The following is a 23,665-nucleotide window of genomic DNA, read 5'->3' as shown; positions in this document are numbered from 1 at the left end:
TCTTCTTATTGCCAGGTGTACAAAGGAAGGACTGGACTTGAGTCTGTAAGGGCAGATTTACAAGCCCCTTGCGGCTCTTTTGCTCCGTTGTTGCGTGACTTTTGTGACGCAGCGGCAGAACAAAAGAGGCGCCATGGTGCGGTGTATATTAACAACGTGACGCATATGGGAGATGCATCACGTTGTAAAGCCCTGCACCATCAGGGGGCGTTCCGGCGCAAGGGAGGTCGTTCCTGCGCAGGAACGCATCCTAAAAGTGGCTGAGTGAAATCTACAAGATTTCAATCAATCACTTTTAGGACAATGATGCGTCACTCAAACCCTGCGCCTGCTTGAAGCAGACGTACGGCTTGACGCAGCATTGGGGAGATGGGGCACCCCAGAGCATTGCTGGAGCTGCGTCGTGCTTGCGACGCAACTCCAGCAATGCGCCGCCTTTACGGCACAGATGCGTAACGCTTCGGTGACGTTTTGGGCCCATGGTGCGCCGCATTGTAAATACGGCGCACCATGGGTGGTGGTGGCGTGGCGCACAATTACTGGCGCATCCCTGCTACTTTTCAGGGATGCGCCGGTAATTGTAAATCTGCCCCTTAGTGTCTAGCATTACGCAGTTCTGTAAACTACACTCATATATAATTTCTCAGGCCAATGAAATGAACACAAAATCGAAAACAAATAAGCATAGTAGCAACGCTACTGAGAAAGAGAGCAGTGCACCTGAAATGCACAGAAGACTTTGAAATATAATTTACCTACAATGTAATCGGTAGCATTATTGCTCTTGGTAAAAAACAAAAATTTGCAATATAATAACTCACAGAGCAGGAGAAAAGTAGTGATGAAATAGCTACTACTACTCACCAAGCCCGGGGATCTCGATGCCGAGCAGGTCGAGCAAGTCGCGTTCCCGGTCCAGGAGATCTGTCCAACGGTGGGTGGCCTGGTTGTAGGTGCACCGGACCCGAGAGTGAGAATACATGGCCCGGCACACCTTCTCCCACTGCTTCCGGCGCTCCCGGAGCCGGTAGCCGCTTGCGATCTTGCCGCCTGCCATGATGGTCCTGGGGAGGCGGCGCTGTACATAGAAGACTAGTGCGGCCACCTCCTCCGCGCTGAAGATCTCCCGTGGCATCACTAGCTCCCCCCTCAAACGCCTACACAAAAATATAGAGTTAGAATAATAGAGGGATAGATAATAAGTAAAATAGATTAAAAAAAACTTCAAACAAGCAAAGGATGGCAGAGATTCAGAGAGGATACAGAAAGCATGCCCAGAACCATAGCAATGAATGAAAAACAAGATGGCCGCACCCGTTCACGACCACGTGGGTAAGTTCGCGCGAGATTTCCCCCGCGATCACACGCGATTGTACTAGCGAGCCGCACACTTTGCGTGATTACACATGGCGCCCGGAAACGTAAATACGTCACACAAACAAGATGGCCGCGCCCATGTACGACCGCTAGGGTAACTTCACCTCGTTGCGCTACCAGTGGCTTGCAAAAACGCAAAAAACCACGCGAACTAACATGCCGCAAAAAAACAAATCGCATATTCGCACAAATTTGCGGCTTCCGAATTCGATCTCGTGCAAATTCGCGCCCCGCGAATCCCGCGAAATTGCAGAAAAACGATTTTTGCAAAACTGAAAGCACTCAGCAGGTGCAAAAGTTCAAGCTCATCATTAGTAACCATTCCCTGTAGTGCTTCCTGAGGGGCTCTCCAGAGTTCAGTTGCCTACTTGCAACTATTCTATGACCCTGCTCTGACCCTCACAGCAGGCTCAGAGAATAGCTACAAGTATGCCACAAAGGTCCTGTTAGAAAAAATTACACTGCAACAGAAAGCAATTACAGATAAGGAACAGGTGCCAGACTGGAAGTTCAAATTCAGTGACACATTAATCAACCCCTAATTCATTCATGTCAATTGAGGCAGGGCAGGTGTGCTTTTTCCCCCATAATCTACAGTGATTGAACCAGAGGGTGGCAGTGATGTACCAGAGGGTGGCATGCGTGAGACAGAGGGTGGCAGTGGTGAAACAGAGGGTGCTGTGATGAACCAGACGTAGAAACAACTTGGTCGCGATCGTTGAGACCCGATAAGTAAGTTCGCGTTTGCGAACTGGTAAAAAACCCTCGCGAACTGGCAGAAACCATTGCGAACAAAAAAAAAAAAAGAAAATCCGCAAATTCGCGAAAGTTCGCAGATTTTGCGGATTGCAAATTCATGAATACGCAAATTCGCAAAGCGCGAATTCGCAAAATTCGCCCATACTTAGAAAAGACGCGTATCCTACCCTAACTGGAGGAGTCAGCAGCCAAGTCTCTTGAAAGAGACATAATCATAGCTGTCCATCAGCTCTCCCCACTCCGGATTTAGCAGCTTGGTTCCCAACCCTGCTACATTCCAGGACCCAATAAGTGGTAGATGTGATACAACATGGGTTGAAGAGTCCACCAATTATTGGAGCTCTATAGGACGTGAAGATGCTATGTGTGTGTGGCTACCCAATTCCTCTGCAACACTGGCTAAACCAAGATTTGGGGAAGGTGGGGATATATTTATAATTGCCACGTTCGGACAGGCAGTCTGCCCAGGAGATCCCGCCTCTGTGCTAGAATTCCCCACATCCTTGCTTGCCAATTGATTCAGAACCGTTCCTTGTTATGTTATGTTAATGAGCATTTATTGAGCGCACTGTCACCATGAGTTTCCTGGTGCTGATAGGACACTGAGACTAAGCAGGAGGGATTTTATTGGGGGTGTGCGAAGAGCAGAGTTTTTAGAGACTTCCTAAATGATACAAGGGAGTATGAAGACTTAAGTGAGAGTGGGAAAGAGTTCCATAGCTTGGGGGCAAAATGAGAAAAACTACGGCCACCTACTTTGGTAAGTTTAAACCGGGGAATGACTAGAAGCTGAAGGTGAGTGGACCTCAAAATTCGGGAGGGGCAGTAGGGGGTAACCAGGGACTTCAGAAAAGCAGGAGAGGGACCAGTCAAGGCTTTGAAAACCAGGCAGCCGACCTTGAAGGCTATTTCTTCGCTGACTGGTAGCCAATGTAGTTGATGTAGTAAAGGTTTGGCCGACTGCCATCTGGGGATTTTAAATGCCAGTCTGGCAGCCTGGTTTTGAATGATTTGTAGCATAGACAGCAGGGATTTAGAAAGGCCGAGATACAGAGCATTAGAAAAATCCTTCTGGACACAATGTTAATGGTTGTCAATCTATGGAACTTAATGCACTAAATCGATTACCCACTAGGATATTGTATTCGAACTCGCGGCCTACAGGGAAGAGGTGAAATGGTTCAGGCCCACCTGCGATAAAAGGTCGCATATAAAAATACCCCAGATGACGAGTATTAATAGTGTCCACATTGGAATGCCCTCCATTATACAGTATATGTCCCACTACCCTTGAATCCCGAAAATTGACAATCACACAGACCCACTAATGTCCTTAGGTCTCGTCCCTAGCCAACTGACTCTACGTGCGAACAAAATTTCCCTCTGGCCAGCTCCCATTAGGGGTCTATACCTGCTTAACCAGAAGATAACTTTGTTCTTGAGCTCAGGGAAAGATTCTCCTCGTTCGCTAGGGAGGGGAGGAACGCCTGTAAGCACTACCACATATTGCGAGCCTTCTGGAGGAAGCTGGGGGCGGGGAGGAGGTTTAAAAGGACCCATTTCACCATTATTCAGGGACGTGCAATGTGGGGGCATGCCCGACTCTGTGTTCCGAGTTCCAGTTGTTCGTGGGCAAGGAAGCGGATCCCGTAATTTAGATCCAGGAACAGCTGGGGGTATGGTAGGACAGGTGATAGAACCTGGGCCATTTGGGACTAATGTAGGATTCAGCATATTAAAAGGGGCCGAGACAAGAGTAGAGGTGTTTGGGCAAAGGCTATCACCTATAATTGGGCCCTTAGCGGCTACCTGAATTATTCCCGAAGCCCCTGAAGTAGTGGTATTCCCCAATGTAGTAGCTGGCTGTACTTTCCCCGGACCTTTACTGTTTATCAAATAAACTAGTCTATCAATCCTAGTAGATAACGATTTAAAATGGGTATTGATAACCAGTTCCATGTGGGTCTGAAAATCGGTAAATAGGTGAGTAGCCCAGAGAGGAGGACCTAGGTTAAAAAATCGGGGGCCAGGATCACAATCTACACGAACAGGGTTGATACTGGTCTCTTGGTTGGTTTTTTAACTGTTTTAGACTTCTTAGGTCTGGCCCGGGGTTTATGCCCCTTAGAGGGTGCCAGGTGAGAAGGAGACTGAACAGCCTCAGTTGTGAAATTCGTATCAGACTCAATCTGGGCACAGGGTAGATCTGAGAACTAGGGCATAAGAGAAGACGTAAAGTCAGCGGGAAAGGCTATAACTACAGAACAATCTTCCAAATGGATAGGAGGGGCATTGCAGGAGTGATTGAGAGGCACCTTTCGGTGTTTTCTATGGCATTTGCCAATACCTCTATCGTTTTTTGGAGCATTTTATCAATGGCCGTGAGGCTCGGGAGGGATTGAGTTGATGCCGCTAGTTGCCTAGTCATGGGGCGTGGAACAGTCGTCTTACCAACTTTACCCATACCACTTCTCAATGCCACTTAGGGCAAAAATTGCGGCCTATGGAGGGGTGGTATAAAGTCAGAATAAGATACACAATTTAAAACAGAAGACGGAAACAATAAGGAATTACAGCAAAGTGGCCCAAGCAAAATTTTCTAATAAAAAAACGATTATTAGAACAAACTTTGACTGAATAAAAGATTTGAAACAAAGTACTGCACTAATAGGCGTTAGACATTTAAGGTAGTCTGTTAAGGGGGCACTTAGAGGGGTGGCCCAGCCCAGCCACCTTCGGCCCCTGACGGCCACAGACGGTTCCGCCCTTGTCCCGGGCTTCTCCAGGGACGCTCCCGCGCAGCGGGTGGAGTAATCATTAATAAGACGTCAGATGGTGGTGGGCGGTTCTCAGGCACGGCACCAGGTGAGATTACCGCCCAACGGATCCTGGGACTTTGAGTCCTTCCGTGGGTAAGCGTTTCGCCCAGCAATCAAAGTTCTCCAAAAGGAAAATGGCAAAGGACTCCTTCACACGCCCAAATCTCCTCCGCGTTTGTCAGAGCACACAAAAACCTCTCTGCCGAAGCGGCACCCCAAAAGCTATTCTCCTTAGGACCACTACAGCACCTTGAGGCCAGTCAGGAATTGCAAAAAGCCTGGCATGACCAAAAGGCTGTACTGACTGTTTACCAGCCAGGACAGAAAGAGTGGGTGTTGGAGCCAGTGGCCCCAGCAGTTCTCCAAGACAAGTGGAGTGGACCCCACACTATTGTTGAACAGAAGGGAGAGGTCACCTATTTGGTGGATCTTGGAACTCCCAGAAGCCACCATAGGGAGCTTCATGTCAACAGACTGAAACCATATGTTGACAGGGCAGACATGGGCTCGCTCATGGCTACTGATGAAGGACAGGAGGGAAGAGAGTGACCCTCTCCCAGACCTGCTCTCTCAGAACCCTGATGATGGTTCAGTTGATGATGTAGCCTTGGCAGGCAGCCTCACTGACCAGCAGCAGAGTGACTGCAGCCAAGTTCTGCAACAGTACAGACATATGTTTTCACTGACTCCAAGTCAGACTACCTGGTGCACTCATGAAGTGGACTCTGGGAACAGTCTGCCTGTTGAAAAATAAGATTGACAGGCAACCTGATCATGTTAGGGACTGTGTCAGGACAGAAGTCCAGGAAATGTTGGAATTGGGAGTGATTAAACCTTCAGATAGCCCTTGGACTACTCCAGTAGTCCTAGTGCCAAATCCTCACACCCAGGCTGGTAAGAAAGAGATGAGGTTTTATGTAGACTACAGAGGTCTCAATGCAGTCACTAGGACTGATGCCCATCCAATCCCAAGGGCAGATGAGCTCATAGATAAGTTGGCCTCTGCCAAATATCTGAGCACATTTGATCTAACAGCTGGCTACTGGCGATCAGGCTAGCTGATGATGCAAAGCCAAAGACAGCATTTTCAACCCCTGGTGGGCATTACCAATCTGTGGTAATGCCCTTTGGTCTGAAAAATGCACCTGTCACATTTCAAAGGTTGGTGAACAAAGTCCTCTCAGGTCTGGATGACTACTATGCAGCTTATCCTGATGATATTGCTGTCTTTAGCTCCACCTGGGAAGATCACCTGATCCACCTGAAAAATATTTTGGAGGCCCTGCAGAAGGCAGGCCTAACTATCAAGGCTACTAAGTGCCAGATAGGGCAGATTCAGGTTGTGTACCTGGGCCACCTTGTAGGTGGAGGCCAGGTTCAACCATTGCAGAGCAAAATCCAGACCATAAAGGACTGGGTTGCTCCAACCACCCAGACTCAGGTCAGAGCTTTCTTGGGCCTGACTGGGGACTATAGGAGATTTGTCAAGGGGTATGGTTCCATAGTGACACCCCTGGATGACTTAACTTCTAAAAGAATGCCTAAGAAAGTTCAGTGGACAGTAAGCGGTCAAAATGCATTTGATGACCTGAAGCAGGCCATGTGCACTGCACTAATTCTGCAAAGTCCTAACTACTCCAAAGAATTAATTGTTCAAACAGATGCTTCTGAGTTAGGGATATGGGCTGTGCTATCACAATTGAATGAAGAAGGTCAGGACCAGCCAGTAGCTTTTATTAGCAGATGGTTGACCCCTAGAGAGAAACGTTGGTCAGCTATTGAGAGGGAGGACTTACTTGTTTGGTACTCACTTCATTGTTCAGACAGACCATAAGCCCCTCTTGTGGCTAAAACAGATGAAGGGTCAAAATCCCAAACAGCTCAGGTGGTCCATTTCCCTACAGGGGAGGGACTTTTCAGTGGAACATAGACCTGGGAGTAATGCCAATGCAGATGGACTCTCCAGATATTTCCACTTAGAACATGAAGACTCAACTGTTCATGGTTAGTTTAATGTCCCTGGATTTGGGGGCGGGGGGTTGTGTAGGAGAGTAGCGTCTGCTTCCTATGGTTACCCCCACTTTTTGATGTGTTTCACTGTTTTTTTGACTTTAGTATGGCTGTGGTCCTGCTAATCAGGCCCACAGCCTAGCTGTTCTTTCTCTAAATTGATACCATGTACTTTAGGTACATACCAGATTTGTTACTGGGTCACCCTTGTGAGTGCCTGTATAGTGTACCATAGGTACCCAGGGCATAGGGGCACCCAAGGCCTACCAGGGGCTGCAGCATTTATTATGCCACCCCTGGTTAGGCCTCCAGACTGACACCACAGGTCTGCAATTGCAGCCTGGGTAAGGTGGTGTAATCACCCCTTACTTAGATATAGTATACGTATATCTTTATATATATCTATATATTTAGACACATATGCACCTATAAGTCACTCCTATGGCAGGCCTTAACAATCCTGGAGGCAGAGTGCTTGGTTTTACGTGTGAAGGTGCCCTAGAATGAGCTGAGCACCTCTGCAGCTTTCGGAACCATCTAGTTATAGCTGTTCTATGATATAGCCATACCATATACTCTTAAGTGCATTATAATCCTCGCGGTTAATGCTAACTTTGGTTTGGCTTTATCAAAACATGTTGTGTAAGGTGTCAAACACTTTGGAATACTACCCCCCACCAGTCCTGGCGGCGGGAGTAGCATTCCATCCTTCTAGAGGGAGAGGACATGTAGTTACTAATTTACCCGGTTAAAGTTAAACAGAGCCTCAACATCACAAAATGGATGCTGCTGCCACAGACACGAGTCTGCCCTCCTGCTGCTGGACGAACCTCTGGCAGGGGAGGCTTGGACAATATGTTTCATGTCCAGGGAGGTGCCAGCACCTCCCCGACAGGCTTTAGTGTATTGGGGCAGGGTGGGTAGCATTCAGCGAATGCTTTTCAGACACTGCCTGGGGCACACAAGGTGCTCCATGCATTTCCCAGTTCAAACCGGTTGCTGGGGCACTCAGCCCCAGCTCTGGCGTGAAACTGGAAAGAGGGGAAGGGGTGTAACCACCTCCTACCCTGGCCCTCCCATAGGTGGGGCCATAGAGTTAGTCCATCCCCTATTTTTACTATAAGAATAGAACCCCAGTCCCTAGGACTTTAGATTTCCCTGGACGAAACTCTGCAACATATATCTTGGACATTCAATATTCCATATCGACTGTAAGATGGAAGAAATCTCCTGTGTGGTCAAGAAGTGACCACCCTGTTCAAACAGGCAACAAAAGCATCTTTGCCGGTGTGCATTGTCGAGGCTCCTGCCGGATCCCAAAGACTCTGTGACTCAGGACATAGACTTTCAGACATCTCTGACATTGACCTGAGATCCCAGCAAAGCTGAGATCTGTGGCGGACACGAGAGACGTGGGACCGGAACTCCTGGACATCCTACATTTTGCACCCTGCACCTACTTCCCGAAGTTTCCCGAAGTTGTGCATTGGGGCATTTGAAGCCCCAGCCCGAGCATCTTTTTGCACCAAAGCTCAGAGGCCCACACTCCATAAGTGTCCCGGGGGCCCAGTTTGTGCATTTCAGCTCAAAGCGTCTTCGTAGTTCCCAGTCCGTTGGCTGGTGAGCCCTCAAGAAGGCCAACCTTTGTTTCAACTTGCTTTCCTGGTTGCTCCAGGCTTGCTCCAACTTTTCCCTAAAAGAGAAGTTCCTCAGACCTTGCTGGTCTGCACCGAAGCCAATCTCGGCCTCTTGCGAGGATTGCATTTGCCAAGGCTTGTTGGGTCCAATCTGGATACCCACACCACAGTCAACTAGATCCTTCATGGGACAGCTCGAATCCAGCTCCTGGTCATTGTCGACACCTCCTGGTCCTCATGGCTGAAGAGACAATCTTCACCTTTTCACCTGAAATGACCCAACATCTGGTGGCATCTTCCTGGCGCCGCCCTGGTCACTGGCAAGTGACCCAGACTTTTACATCAAAATACAGCAGGTAATTTGTGCAAGTCCTTGATTTATTGTTTGCCTTGCTGTCAATGGTTTCCTCTGTTCGATTCTTAAAAAGTTCCATGTAAAACAATGTTTATTTCACAAAGTTCCACAAAGTATTCTTGTAACAAAGGGTTTGAACCACAAAGTTCGTGGGAGATATCTTGTTCCAAATTGTCTTTACATGAATCCAGAAAGCGCCGACAAAGTTCTTTCAGGTAATAAAAGGTTTTGCACTTACTTGTTGCTGAAAAGGGATACTGATCAGTCTAACCTTGACCTCTTTCTCTTTTGCAGGTCGATTGCAGTGGACAGAAGAGGGGCTGAGGCAAGAAGCCGGAAACCGGAAGAAGGAAGATCCAGCAGCCGATCCCATTGAAGCCAATGAAGGTCTGGAGAGAGCAGGAGTGCCAGCGCTGAAGGATCTAATCTCAGGTAAGTGGGAGGTAGACGAGCACAAGCACTGGGTGAGGCTCAGAGGCTGCTTTTTATAGACAGGGCTGGGTGTGGTTCGAAGAGCTGGGTGTGGTTCGAAGAACTGGGTGTGGTTCTCACAGGCAGGTGTGCAGAGCTTCAGTTATTATGCTAATGAATTGAAGTAACACATGGCCTAGGGAGGAGTGCTCTAAATAAGCCTTGGTAAAATCAAGGTCCAATGTGCAAACAAGACAGCAATGTCCAAACTTGTGAATACATTGAGCAACATACACAGAAGTCTTAGGGAGGGGCTGAGATAACAAGAAAGGCTTTAAATAGTTTGTTTAAAGAGAGCTTTTACAGAGACCATTAGTGCAATGAGAGGGGACATGCTCTTTGCTGTGCACAAACCCTAACAGTCGCCCCCCTCAAAGGCCCTCCTACTGGATGGGGTTTCCCTGGATTTTTTAGATAAAACTGTCTAATCAACCGTGGGGCATGTACATAGGACGCTGGTTCCCATGAATTCTCAGTCTCGTCATATCCTTTCCATTCTACTAAATAAAACAGACGTCCATGAATTCTTTTTGCGTCTTTTATGCTTTTCACTTCATATTCTAGATTTCCCTTAATTGGTATGGGTGGAGGTGGTGGTTCGGGTCGGGTATTTGGATTGTACGGCTTAAGCAAGGACACATGGAATGTAGCATGTACTGGGTATTCTTTTCGTAAGTCCAATTTTACTGTTACCGGGTTTACTATGGCAGTTATACTAAAGGGACCAATGAAATGTGGTTGCAGCTTTCGGGATCCCTCTATATGTAGGTTCTTTGTGGAGAGCCATACTTAGTCACCGATTTTATACATTGGGGCCTCAGATCTGTGTTTGTCTGCTTGTCTTTTCATGCTTTCTTTGTACTTTAATAAATGTTTCCTGGCCTTGTCTTGTATGTCACCTAATCTCGTTAGTCTATTTGTTACTGTAGGCAACAGGGAATCTTAAATGGGTATAGCTCTCGGATGATACCCCTGCATGAAATAGAATGGTGAGCAAAGTAGAGCTGCATGCTAAGTTTTATTATAAACAAACTCCGCTACAGGGAGAGCTTCCAACCATTCACTAGAATAATCAGCAAATAAACAACGCACAATTTCTCTTATAAAAATATCTGCAAATTCTGCCGCAGTTGGCAATTTCGGTAACAGTACAAAATGTGCCATTTTAGACAAAAAATCCACTATCACTAATACTGTTGTGAAGGATTTTACTGGTGGTAAACCTACAATGAAGTCTACACTCACAGTGTGCCAAGGTTGTTTGGGTGATGCATTGGTATTAACAAACTGTTAGGGGCCTTATGAGAAGATTTATGTCTTGCACAAACTGGACAGGTAGTGACAAATTGCCTAATGTCCTTACTCATATTGTCCCACCAAAAGTGTTTTCGCACATTTTCCAGGGTTTTTACCCAGCCAGGATGACCTGCCAACGGTGAGGAGTGATGCCAAATTATCACCTGTGTTTGTAATTCTGTTGTGGGCATGAGAGAGCGCAAATCAAGTAAAATGTAGAGGTGCACCATATTTACAAGCACGTTGCACCAGCCTAGTTAAAAGAACATATAAGAGTGTCAAATTTATAGAGTGCATACACATAAGAGTGTCAAATTTATAGAGTGCATACATATAAGAGTGTTTATTTAATACAGAGTGCATATTTCAGTGTGAAAAACTAATGTAGGAGTGTTTAGAGATGTTGAAATGATATTAAATTCCATGTTATGTGACTGTTGCAGAGGAGAATGTAATGCTGCTAAACATAGAAATGTGTAGGTCTCATGGCAGTTCACTGAGAAAGAATACATGCCTTTACAATTTCACATGATATGGATTACTGTTGTTATAATTCAAAGTATTATTGATCATAGAACTGGAAATATACGTTTTATAGAAGTGTTTCATATAACCATTTGTGTGTAATAAGTTAGAATACTGTTTAGGCTGAGAAATAAAAGTTTCATAGTGTGCACAGGCCCGTTTCATGTAATTCTAGTAGGCCTGAAGAGATAAAGTCGTTTCTTTTGATCTGCATGTGCTAGTTAGAATTAGGTCGTGTTAAGCATAAATCGTGGACCATGCTCGAAGGTTTACGACTTAAGAGATAACCTGGAGGCCGGAATTTGTGGCCCACTTCATGAGTGTCTGTTTGCAAGTGCGAGGGGGTTCCAATCAAGTGAGAGATGAATAAGGGCTCTGTTCTGGGAGACAGGCACAGGCCTGGAGGAGGGTTCAGGAATTTCCTGGGGGGTACCGTCTTGCCGGAGAAGAGCCTGAGAAGCAAGGTCAACGCTAACAATGAGCCCAGAGGAGTATCAGCATGGAAGAAGCCAGAAACGACACCACGTGAGGGGTGTACGTGAGGGGCGTCTCTGAGAGGCGTTTTCTACTGTAATTTTGATTTTGTATTAGGGACAGCACCCCTGGGTGGAGTTAGAGCAGATGGCCTGAGGAACCTAAGAGAGCGGATGGGTAGGCAGATAGGGCATAACTGCGATGCACAGATTCACAACAAAGACTAAGGGAAAGTGAGTGATCTTCTTTGGAAGTCACCACGGCTGACACCTTTTTTTAGGTTAAGATCTTGCTAAGTAGGGATGTCACTTAGTCCAGAGCACAAAATATTAATCCCAAATTCAAAGACTCTTGCAAACTTCCGGGGTCCACTCCCAATTTTCCAACCCACTTGATGCTGACTTTCTCCAAATCATCCACCTTCCCTTTGGTTAAAATTGCATAAAAAGATCTAATTGTGCAGTCCCCTCCTAATTTTATCTTTTCCAGTATCTCATTCTTGTTAAACCCCTCCCTACCACCTTGCTTGTGTGATAAGAAGCTCCTTACCTGCAAATATTTAAAGAAATCCTTCCTCTCAACCCCATATTTAGCACTAAAGTCCGAGAACTGGATTACCCCATCCCCATCCATTACATCCCCAATCTGTTCTATCCCTTTCTGTGTCCAGCCCAGCATTGTTGAATCAGCAAATATTTCTGCCGGGAACGATCTATTTTTATAGAGTCTGACATACCTATTGTATCTCCCCATTCCCATTTTTTTAAGGAATACATTCCCAATCCTAGATGCTGCCATCAGGGTCTTAAACCTTGTTCTTTTATAATATTCAAATTCCACTCTATTTAAAAAATTATTTTCTGCCTCAGCCCCCAGTATGATAGCATAAACTTCTGTGGACATAGTCGCAACCCCTACATCGCTTCCTCCACCCCCAATTAGGCCCTGCATATATTGTAGTGCAGCAGCCATCTGATACAGCCTAAAATCGGGGGCCCCCCAACCCCCTCTCTCTCTTGGTAGGGTCATATACCTGTACGTTCTTCGGGTCTTTCCATGTGCCCAGATAAATCTATTGAGCACCCTTTCTATCAATTAAACCACCTAACCTCAAAAACTAAAGGGATAGTACGAAAAAAATATAAAAATTTGGGTAGGATTAGCATTTTGACAACATTTGTGCATCCCATAAGGGAGAGGTGTAGGTTGTTCATCCTTTCTAGATCTTTTTTAACTTTACCTATTAGAGGGGCCAGATTCATCTCTACTACCCTCTCCAAGCTCGCAGTTAATACTACTCCTAAATATACTGCTGAGTTAACCACCCTATCATCAGCACAAGGAGTATATCTATTCTTAATAATCTGAGTCTTTGTTCTATTTAGGCTATACCCTGATATTTTCCCAAATTCCTGAGCCTCTAACTCTACCTCCTTTATAGCTAGGATAGGGTTTGGAGTTAAAATTGCCACATCATCTGCGTAGGCTAAGGACTTCACCGTATATTCATTTATTCTCATTGGAGGTATCCTTTCATTCTCTTCCAACCTACGCAATAATGGTTCCAGGTATAGTGCAAACAATAGGGGAGAGGAGGGGCATCCCTGTCTAGTCCCCCTAGCAATTTTTACTTTGTCTGAAAGCCCCCCATTCACTCTTATTCTTGCTGCTGGGTTCCTATACAATACCTGAATAGCTTTTATAAAGGATTCACCCAGCCCACACCATCTCATTACATACCAAAGATATTCCCAATCAACCCTATCAAATGCTTTCTCAGCATTGAGGAAAAGTGCTGCGGCAGGGTCTCCTAGTATTTCTGCATGGTCGAATACCGTGATCACAGTCCTTACATGCTGCGTAGTCCCTTTCCCAGGTATAAAACCGTGCTGGATAGGGGTTACTAACTGCTCAATAATCCCAGCCAATCTTTTTGCTAAAATCTTGGAATATATTTTGATATCCAAATTCATTAATGTAATTGGTCTATACGACCCTGGCATTTCTGATGACTTTCCTTTTTTTAGAATAACTATTATATCAGCCCCCCCAAGGACTCTGGGCTAAGGTCTCCTACTTGTGCTTGTTGCATAGTTATACACATATCTGCCAAGAGTACATTTTTAAATATTTGATAAAATTCTAGCGGAATTTGGTCTGGTCCTGTCGCTTTGCCTACCGGCAACCTGTCAAGAGCTTCCTCCACCGCATCTAACAATATTGAACTATCTAGTATTTCTTTATCCTCTTCTGAAATCGTCGGTGGGGATATATTGCCCAAATACTCCTCAATCTCCCCCAGGTTCGGTGAATCTTCTGGAGTATATAGATCTGCGTAGAATCTCCTAAATACCTCTCTTACTGCGTTAGTCTCCATGACCAGATTTCCCTGTGTATCCCGTATTTCTTTTACTCCTGCTTCAGCTGTTCTCTGCCTAGTTCTAGCTGCCAGCACCCGCCCCACCTTCTCGCTAAGCTCATATGTCTTTTCCTTATTAGACAAGAATTTGTCTACCGCCTGCCTGGCCAGGCCTTCCACTGCCTCTGCTTTTAATGCTGTTATTCTAAGCAGGCAGTCCTCTAGAGGTAGATTATTTCTTATTACCCTGCTTAAATTCTCCTCCTCCCTTAGTAATTTATGCTCTATCAACTCTCTCCTATCCCTTTCTCTTTTTTGTCTTCCCAGGACAAAGCTCATTGTTTCTCCCCTTATTCCCGCCTTAAATGTATCCCAAACTATTCCTGTAGCTGCTGTCCCCCTATTGATATCCCAAAACCATTTAATCCACTTCGACATGTGCTCCTTATATGTGGGATCCTTTAAAAGTCCTCTCTCAAAAGTCCACTGTGCGGGTGCTCTTTGTAAGTAATTATTTTTAACCCCTTCCACACTCATGACGAGCTGGGCTCGTCATGGTGTAGCCTCCTCGTACACTGATGACGAGCCCAGCTCGTCATGAAATAAATAAAGTAAAATGGCAATTTCCAGCACAGGAGGGAAATTGCCTTAGCAGCCATGGAGTTAATAGTAAGTATTACTGGACTGTGATCTGAAATCACCCTGGGAAGTTTCTCAACCTGTGTCCCAGCTAACATACAGCTAGTTACAAGAAAATAATCTAACCTAACCAATACTTTATGTGGGGCAGAGAAAAATGTGCTTCCATCAAGATGAGGATGTATATCTTCTCTGTGTCTCAAAAACATAACAATGTGCAAAATCATAATCAAACAGTTGCCATTCGCCCCCCCTCACCCCCTCCCTCCCTCTCCGCCCCTACTCTGCTCACCCCTCCCCTTCCCCCCCCCCCCCCTTTACAGGCAAATAGGTCAGCCGACCTATGTGTGCCCGCCTTCTGTTGTGCAAATCGCTTCCCTCTCCCAACCATTTACCTTGTCTTGCCACCCACGGATCTCACTATGTCCTATGTCCTAACCGGCCTCTCACGCTCCTTTCTGTTTCTTCATCTCTTCTAGAAAGAACTCCGCTTTAATTTCAGAGTTGAACATCCAAGTTTTCCCTCTAACAATTACCTTCAATCTGGCAGGGTAAAGTAGATACGCCTCCATGCCTAGAGCCTGAAATGGTGCAATCAACTGCCTCAGCTTCCATCTCCTCTCTACAGTAAAATGGCAGAAGTCAGGCTTGGCAAAAAAGGTATTGTTCTCAAAAGTTCTCCTACTCTCTGGCTTTGCTTTTGCTAGAATCTCCTCCCTGAGCAAAAAGTTTCCAATATATACTAGTATTGCCCTTGGATGATTTTTCTGCCCACCTCTGCCTACTCCTCCTGCATCTCCCACCTTCTTTACTGTAAAAGGGAACCTGTGCGCCCTTTGTATTTCTGTTTCCCACTGCCACTGGGATTCTGGAAATGCGCCCCTCAAGAGATTTATCACAAACTGCCTGACATCCTGCCCTTCTGCCCCTTCCTCCACACCCAAAAGGCGGACATTATTCCTCCTCTGCCTGTTCTCAAAATCCTCCATCTTCCAGCGCATGTCCTCTGCCATTTTCTCATGTTCTGCCTTAAATGATTGCCATCTCCCAATGTCATCTTCGAGCTTCCCTGTCCGTTCCTCAACCTCTGTAACTCTGTCCACCAGCTCATCATACAATTTATTGACCTTCCTTAGGCTGTTCTGTATTTTCTTTGACGCCTGCCTTGCTCTACGGCTTTCTTTTCTTGCTTCCTTTTGCATCTGTTTCAGTGTCAAGAATAGAGTCTGAAAAGGGTCTTGTTGGGAAGGGATATTGCCACTTGATGCTCTCTCTGCCATGCTTGCATGAGTTTCCTCCTCCTGATATACTTGAGAAGTCGCTGAGTAGTCCCACAGGAGACGTTTCTCCACTTTGGTATGCTTCCTCTTTTTCATTGTGGACTCTTTGCCAGACGTGCTTATGCCTTCATTTTCCTCCGTATTCGATTCTGCTGATGACAATGACTCAGAATCTTCATTTACAGAGTAGAACTCGCCCTCCCCTTCTAGGGATGTACAGTCTCCCCCTCCGTGGGGATGTTTAATTATATTAATTCCCCCTTCAAGACTTTGTTTTTCTGAACTTGCTATGCTTTCTCGGCTGCCCCATGAGCCAGTCAATTTCCGGGACTCATTAATCTCTTTCTCAACTTGTATTAATGCTCCAAGCATATCTGCTGTGGTGCCTCCCATGGCACTTATATTCCCATTTTCCGTTCCTCCACTGTCAATCACCCCTTTACCTCCATCTCCAGCTGATATTTCCTCCTCAGCGCGAGCTCCAGCGTGTGCACCGTCTGCCTGTGGTGCTGCAGCCTTCTGCCCCTCTCTCCGCGCCGGCTCGGCCCATTGCCTGGCAACCACCTTCGCGTCTTCCTTGTCGATTACGTCCTCGAGGACGTTTCCAGCCGTCAGGATGACAGCGTCTGACTCACGGAGAGAGCTCGGGATTCCTGCAATTACTGTTTCCATGTGCTTCCCTGCTAGCATCTCTGACATGGTAGGCTGGCGCATACTTGAATCTCGAGCCTTTTGCTCGTCTCCCTTCAGTAGCGTGCTCTTACTCGCCGTACTGTTCATTTTAGGAATAGTGTTTTGTTTCCGTGTTTCGCTCTTTTTGTTTTTTTCCGCCGGTGGGGGGATTATCTTCCTGATCGCGCCGGTATTCTTTCCTAACAGGGAATCCCCCTTCACGCTGCCGGCTACCCCTGTCTTCGTTGCCATTGGAGTGTCGGGGGGTTTTCTAGTTCTGTCATTTACTTTTTCTTGGTTAGCCATTCGTGTGGGTGGTTTAGGAGCCATGTACTGGTGCTTTTTTAACAAGTTCGAGATTCCTTCTTTCAACCGAATCCAAACCTGTCCAATCCGTAGTATTTGCCTCTTAAGGGATATTCTTTCAATCCAGCTAAGCCCGGTCTCCATTAGTACCTCTCCTTCGTGGGTGGCATGAAATTCCTCTTAGTATATCAGCTCATTCTGTGAGAGAGGGAGAGTGCGACCTCTCAGCACAACAGCCCGGCGGCCATCTTGCCTCCGGTATATCTCATTCCTCTTAGTATATCAGCTCATTCTGTGAGAGAGGGAGAGTGCGACCTCTCAGCACAACAGCCCGGCGTTTATAATAAACTTTTAAAACCTATTCGTAGTAAGTGGTTCTTCAGAGTTGTGCAAGCCTTAAAATTGATTAACCTAGTAGTGGATTGCTTTTTACTCTATGACAGGTAACAAAGGTTCAGTCGACCTGAGTTGGGATCTAGATCTATAGTGATCTGATAAGAGATCAAAAATCCCACCGTAACAGTTGGTAGCAGAGTAGGATGGTTACCTTCTAGAGGAAGGTGATCTAGACTAGGTTAAGATTACCCCGAGGCCCCTAGAGATTGAGAGATGAGCAGCAGAAGAATCTCCTGCCGAAGAAGGTGCTGACGGTGCGAGAGAAAAGCAGCAGGGTCGGACGAGAGTGAGTATAATAAGGGTCATGCGTTGTCAGATTGCAGTGTTTTGTGTTGTATCTGTATTGTAATGTCATGCATAGTTGAATGCCTGTAGTGTTATTGAGGGAGGGTTGTGAGCGCGCGCAACCTGGTGAAAATCTTAAGTTCAGAGAAGAGCTTAAGTGGTTCGGGTGTATCGAACATCCAGAGTAATTGTCGACCATTGTAAAGGGGGTCATGAGGTACCATTGATCGCCCGCAGGACCGTGATAGGGGGAACGCAAGAGTGAGTGTATGGGTAACGGACGCAGGTCGGAAGTTACTGTGTGTAAGTAACCTATCAGTTAAGTCGATTGTCTGGACGTTCACGGAAAGACATTTCGTCGGTTAAGGTGACAATTACAGTTAGACTGTGGGCGTACAGTCAAGGAAAGTGATCGCTTGGTCGGAAGTAATCATTTTTCAGTGTATGAATGGGACGCATGCATGACCGGGAGACGAGCTGAGAGAGGAGGGGAACTGCTGCGAAGGGGAGACGAGTGACGTCAGAGAGAGCCGCGCTGTGATAGGCCGGTTGGTGTGAAGCCGTGCTGGGATAGGCCGGTTGACGCGAACCGCGCTGTGATAGGCCGGTTGGTGTGAAGCCGTGCTGGGATAGGCCGGTTAGCGAGAACCGCGCTGGGATTGGTGGATTGTCATCAGGAAGTAAACGAACACAGGGAAAGAGAAAAAATTGTAGATTTCGAACATGAAGTGTTTTAAATGTTTGAGAGCGATCTTTAAAAGAAAAAGGAGAGAATCTTATTACGGGGAAGAGGCCCCGCCAGAGGGTACACCAGCTCATTATATGGCTACGAATGTTGGGTTGCATACTATACTGTGGCTTGCTACTTGGAGTAAGATTACAGAAGGGAATGAGGAACTGACTTTTCCGAAATACGGAACGTTTAGATTAGAAGTGTTGCATCAACTAAAAGCAGTTATGTCTTCATTGAGACCTTTGCCTAGACCTACACAGTTTGAGGCCCTTAATGCGTGGATTAGGGCGGCGCACGACAGGAATCAGAACAGGCGTCAAGAGAGGGTGAGACCATCAGTAAGAGCAGTACAAGATGCCAAATGGGATGCGGAAACCAAGAAATGGAGGGTACAGACTATTGAAGTGGATAAGTTGTACACAATGAGAGAGGGTACAGGAGAAAAGAGAACCCCAGAGGAGGATGATGAGAGCGAGTCAGAGGATGACCTAATAAGTAGGTTGTTGATAGATAGACCGCCTCCGTACAATAGGGAGATGGAAGGTGTCGAACTCCCAAGGGAAGATAGGTTTGGCATAGAGGAGAATAGACCACTCCCTATAACGGATTGGGTAGGTACCAAAGGTGAGAAAACACCTCAACCTAGTCCTGTACAGAGGGTAGTCGGAAGGTTTGTGGTGCAGAAGGTGCCAGCAACGGAGTGTGTTGAGTCTCATAGATTGCCAGATGCTCTTCAAGTACCCGTTACCATAGGTCCTATAGTGTCGGTTTATAACCCAGAGAAAGTGCGAGAGGAGGAACAGGTACAGCTAGGCAGAGAAAGAGCTGAAATAGAAAGAGGGAACAACATGACAAATGCCTGGAGGCAATTGCCAGGACCGATAAAACGGAGCACCCCATTGGATTCAGCAGTGGATCCCATAACGGATCAGGGGGGTCAGAGAGGACCGATGGATCTGAGAGGACCACGGCCGAAATCCTATAAGGAGTTGAGGGCTGACTTGAGGGAATGGGAGGCTGCCACAGAAACACAGAGTAACAGGACAAGAGCGGAAGCTGAATGGGGAAGTCGAGGCAATGGGACATTGTCTCACTGCGGGGCTAGCGAAAGCGGTCAGGAGTGGGACGATAAGAGCCAGGAGAGTGGAGGAGCTACCCGTCATATCCACGGTGGAAGTAGGCAGGAGCGAGAAGAGTGTGGAGGGACGTCTCGTCTCATTCACAGTGAGGGAGACCGAAGGACGCAAGAGTACAGGGATAGCTTTAAGTGCACCCACCATGCACCTGACGATAACGTACAGCCTTGGAATCGCAGGAACATGGGGAACCACGAGGTGTCTCACCATGCGCCAAGCGATCATGGGCAGGAGCGGAATCGCGGGAACATGGGGAGCCACGAGGTGTCTCACCATGCGTCAAGCGATCATGGGCAGGAGCGGGATCGCAGGAACATGGGAAGCCACGAAGGGTCTTGCCATGCGTCGAGCGATCATGGACAGCAGGGGAATTGCGAAAGCATGGGGAATAATGGAGTGTCTTACCATGCACCTACAGAAACCAGGCAGAATGGGAAATGTGGGACTATGGGGAATAGAGAAGTGTTTCACCATACACCAAGAGAGGATAGAACTGCATGGGACCTGGAGGGATGGGACCATGGGAGGACTCCCCATAACATGCCTGAGCCCAGACGTAGGACTCGGAGCTGTGATGGGAGAGACGTAAATGGGCTCTCTAGAGACAGCACACTGAAAGCTGTGATAAAGGCAAAAAGGCTCGATGTGACCAGTTTAAAATCTGACCTGGACGAGATAATAGATGGTGCGTTGCCTTTAGAAAGGATTGACCTGTACGAGCAAGATGAACTGCTGTTTATAGCAAAGGATATTACTCGAAAGGCAAGAGCAACTCACGAGAAATTGTCTGAATTGGCAGACAAGTATATGGTAGACTTGTCGAGAACAAAGGCATTACAGGGTAACCATAGGTTGCATTATTCAGATCAGGACCTGGATGAGAGGAGGACAACTGGATTAAAAACACACATAAGGGAACTGATCACAGGAATAAGAGTATGGAGAGATCTGGACAAATGGGAAGAAAGGTGGTCCAGAAAGGGGACTGTCAGGCGGAGCGCGATTGTGAGGTCCCCGGAGGGAAGGCCACTGCAGATGGAGGCATTCCCTTTGCGAGAAATAGCGAATGGAAATTATGTACATGTGCCCTGGAGTAGGGGGGATTTGGCTGCGTTTACCAATTCATTTCCGAAGTTAAGAGAGAATCCTGTAGAATGGTACAAACAGGTAGAGAGGTTTGTCAAAATTTCAAAAGTACTGTGGATTGATTTGAACACTTTATTCGACATTGTGGTCCCAGGAGACTTGTGGATAGCATGCAAAGTTAGTGTTGAATGGCCCACAGCAGAACCAGAAAGAGATGCTTGTACTAATGAACCGTCAGAAAGTGTAATGATAAAATATGAAAGGGTGATGACATGGCTGAAAGAGAAGGTGCCACCGCAAGATATAGATTGGGTGAAAATAGACCGAACTAGACAGGAACCCAAGGAGACAGTCCATGAATTTTATGAGCGATTGCTGAAAACGTTCAAACAATACAGTGGATTAGATGTAATGGATCCCAAAGACATAGGACAGTTTTTATCGAAGTTTGTTTTGGGGTTGAGACCTGATATTTGTTTGATGATTCAGCAACACTTAATTTGCTGGCAAAACAAACCATTGGATGAAAGTTTGAGATACGCAAAGTATTGCAGTGATGAAATAGATTCCAAAGCAAAGAAACTTAAGGAGAAGCTGATGATGGTTCAGATGCAGTTGGCTCGAAAGGGTGGACCGCAGCAACAGGGAACAGGGACGATGGGAAGGAGATCAAATAGTCAGAATAGAGACAACAAGGAAAATCCGAGACCTAGAATAGACTTTGCTACATTGAAAAAGACGACAAAGTGTCACCAGTGTCACCAGGTGGGACATTGGAAACGCGAGTGTCCCTATAACCCTGAAAACGGAGAACTGGAAATAGAGGAGGAGGAAGTTCAGACCGGTCCAGTCCAAGGGGTGACAGTACCAAAGGGTAAGGTGGCCAAAGGGGGGACTTCGGCTCCTCGAGCTCAGTTCCCGCAGCCACCAAGGATTACGACAGGGGGCAAGACCTATAGACAAATGCCTCTTTTAGTAGAAGGAGAAGAGTGTTACTATGTTGATCCACTGACTGGACGGCGTGTGAGTAGAGAGGAGGACTGTACCCTCGGGGCAGTTCTAGAGGTGGACCAAAGAGGACCGTTTGTTGAGGCTGAGGTGGCGGGGTGTCCTACAACATTCTTAGTAGATATCGGAGCTACTCGATCAACTTTGAGATCAGCCGCGGTTCCGGATCTGCCAATGTCGGGGGAAACAATTCAAGTGGTAGGAGTTGCAAATAGGAGAATGACTAACCCTTTGACGGAACCAGTGCTAGTGAGAATAGGAAACTACAGGGATGAAAATCAGTTTGTAGTATGTGATTCTAGCCCTGTGTGTCTGTTAGGAAGAGACTTATTGTGCAAACTGAATTGCACAATAAGCTGCACGCCTCAGGGAGTAGAGGTACAGACTAACGATGATGATGCCACCTTTAAAGTTGCAAATTCAAAAGTATGCGTAGAACTATATCCTACCCTGAGAGTGGAAGAGCTCCCTTGGGACTTAAGAGATACTGTGTCACCTGAAGTATGGGATTTCACTGGAGAAGAGATAGGATTGATTAAAGGAGTAGAACCAGTGAAAATCACGATAAAACCAAATGTTGAATATCCAAGAACGCCTCAACACAAATTGACCCCTGAGGTTCCGTGACGATCGTAAGTGATGTTTTCGACTCGTACAAATATGGTCGAGTCTGGTATCTACGAACCGCAAATGACGAGTTTAGTGGGTTTGCGCAGTTTCGCTGTGCTAACCTAAACCGTTCGTTTGTTTCGTGGGTTTATACATCTGTACCCACAGGTTCCATCTTAGATATGGCATCCATTTTGTCTCTTGCCCTCAAGTAGCCAGCAAACGGACGCTGTCCGCTTCGCGACCCTGGGATTCCCAAGACTCATGCGGAAGACACGTTTCCTTTGAAAGTGTCTTTATGATGAGGGGGATGATACTGTGAGGCAGATGGCCCCGCTCGAGGCTCATCTTGCCGTACCGGACTATTGTCTCAGCCGTGCATCTCATTAGGCACGTCTCTTTGATGCCTGTAGCTCGTGTTTCCCGATACCACCCTTTTACACCCTTTCCGATCTCCCCACTGTATCTGCCTTCCTCTACACCTGTTCTTGTTCCTTCTTCGATCTGTTTACTGCCGATTGGAATGTACTAATGGTGGGAAGATGGGTTTTTACAGTTGGGAACCGCCAAATGTTTCTGTACTTATGTTCCGGACATTGAATGCATCAAAGCAACCCCTCTCGGGGATAATTATGGGAACCAAGTTGTAAACCTTTGTGTACCATGTTAACCTATGAGAGAAACGTGTATAAAAAGGAGCGATCCACAGTAGCAAATTGAAGCAGTCTCTCAGAACCTACACCCGTTGTACTTCTCGTGACTTCTGTGTTCCCTGCAGTAAATAAACCTCGAATCTTTGACGCCGAAGGAAGTGTCCCGTGTCTCTGTCATTTGTACGCCGGAACAGGTAACCCACGAAGGTTTCAGGTGTTGTCCCCTGGCACCGCTGGGTCTTAATAACCCAGTCCTTCAGTTGGCGCCCAACGTGGGGCTGCATCAGTGGTACCGGTCCAAGCCCGACGATCGTGAGGAACTTCGTGTGAAATCTCCGAGGGAAGGTGCACCCCGCTTCATCGATCCTGTTGTCGAAATAAGTGGCCCGACGACTTTTCCCGCGAAGATTCCCGCCTCCTGACGGCTGCGACGGACTGCTGCCCTGACTGTAGACCTGTTTTGGCGCCTGGCGTAGACCTTGGTACAGCGAGACGATTGACGGGCCTTCCTGGTGACGCCATCGATCTTTGAGTTAAGTATTTGTGGGTCGCTCCCAGAGTCCTTAGTTGTGGTTGCTTAGTTGTTGCATGGTTCCATTGCATTTGTGGTTCTTAGTACTTGGTTCTTTGTTGTGTTATTTGACGTCTGCAGTCGCCAAAAACCGAGGGTTTTTGCTTTTTGCTGGGACTTGGTAAATCCCGTAACTCTTGACGTTTGTGAAACTCGGCTAGTGTGCAAGATGCCTGGTCGTAGTACTTTGTTCAGTTGTTTCAGACGTT

At 46.7% G+C, this 23,665-nt stretch overlaps 1 protein-coding gene across 1 annotated transcript in view; it reads left to right on the top strand.

Moving 5' to 3' along the window:
- LOC147737577 (uncharacterized) overlaps nt 1-13,164 on the top strand; it is a 499,818-nt gene extending 486,654 nt beyond the window's left edge. The window contains exon 13 of the mRNA XM_086924527.1: nt 13,109-13,164. Within this exon, the coding sequence (XP_086780653.1) occupies nt 13,109-13,164 (56 nt within the window). The remainder of the gene's footprint in view (nt 1-13,108) is intronic.
- Nucleotides 13,165-23,665: the final 10,501 nt, after the last annotated feature.

This window comes from Lissotriton vulgaris, chromosome 1_1, assembly GCF_964263255.1.
Source record: "Lissotriton vulgaris chromosome 1_1, aLisVul1.2, whole genome shotgun sequence".
In the NCBI taxonomy this organism is placed as follows: domain Eukaryota; kingdom Metazoa; phylum Chordata; class Amphibia; order Caudata; family Salamandridae; genus Lissotriton; species Lissotriton vulgaris.
This window is presented reverse-complemented; position numbering and strand designations above follow the sequence as displayed.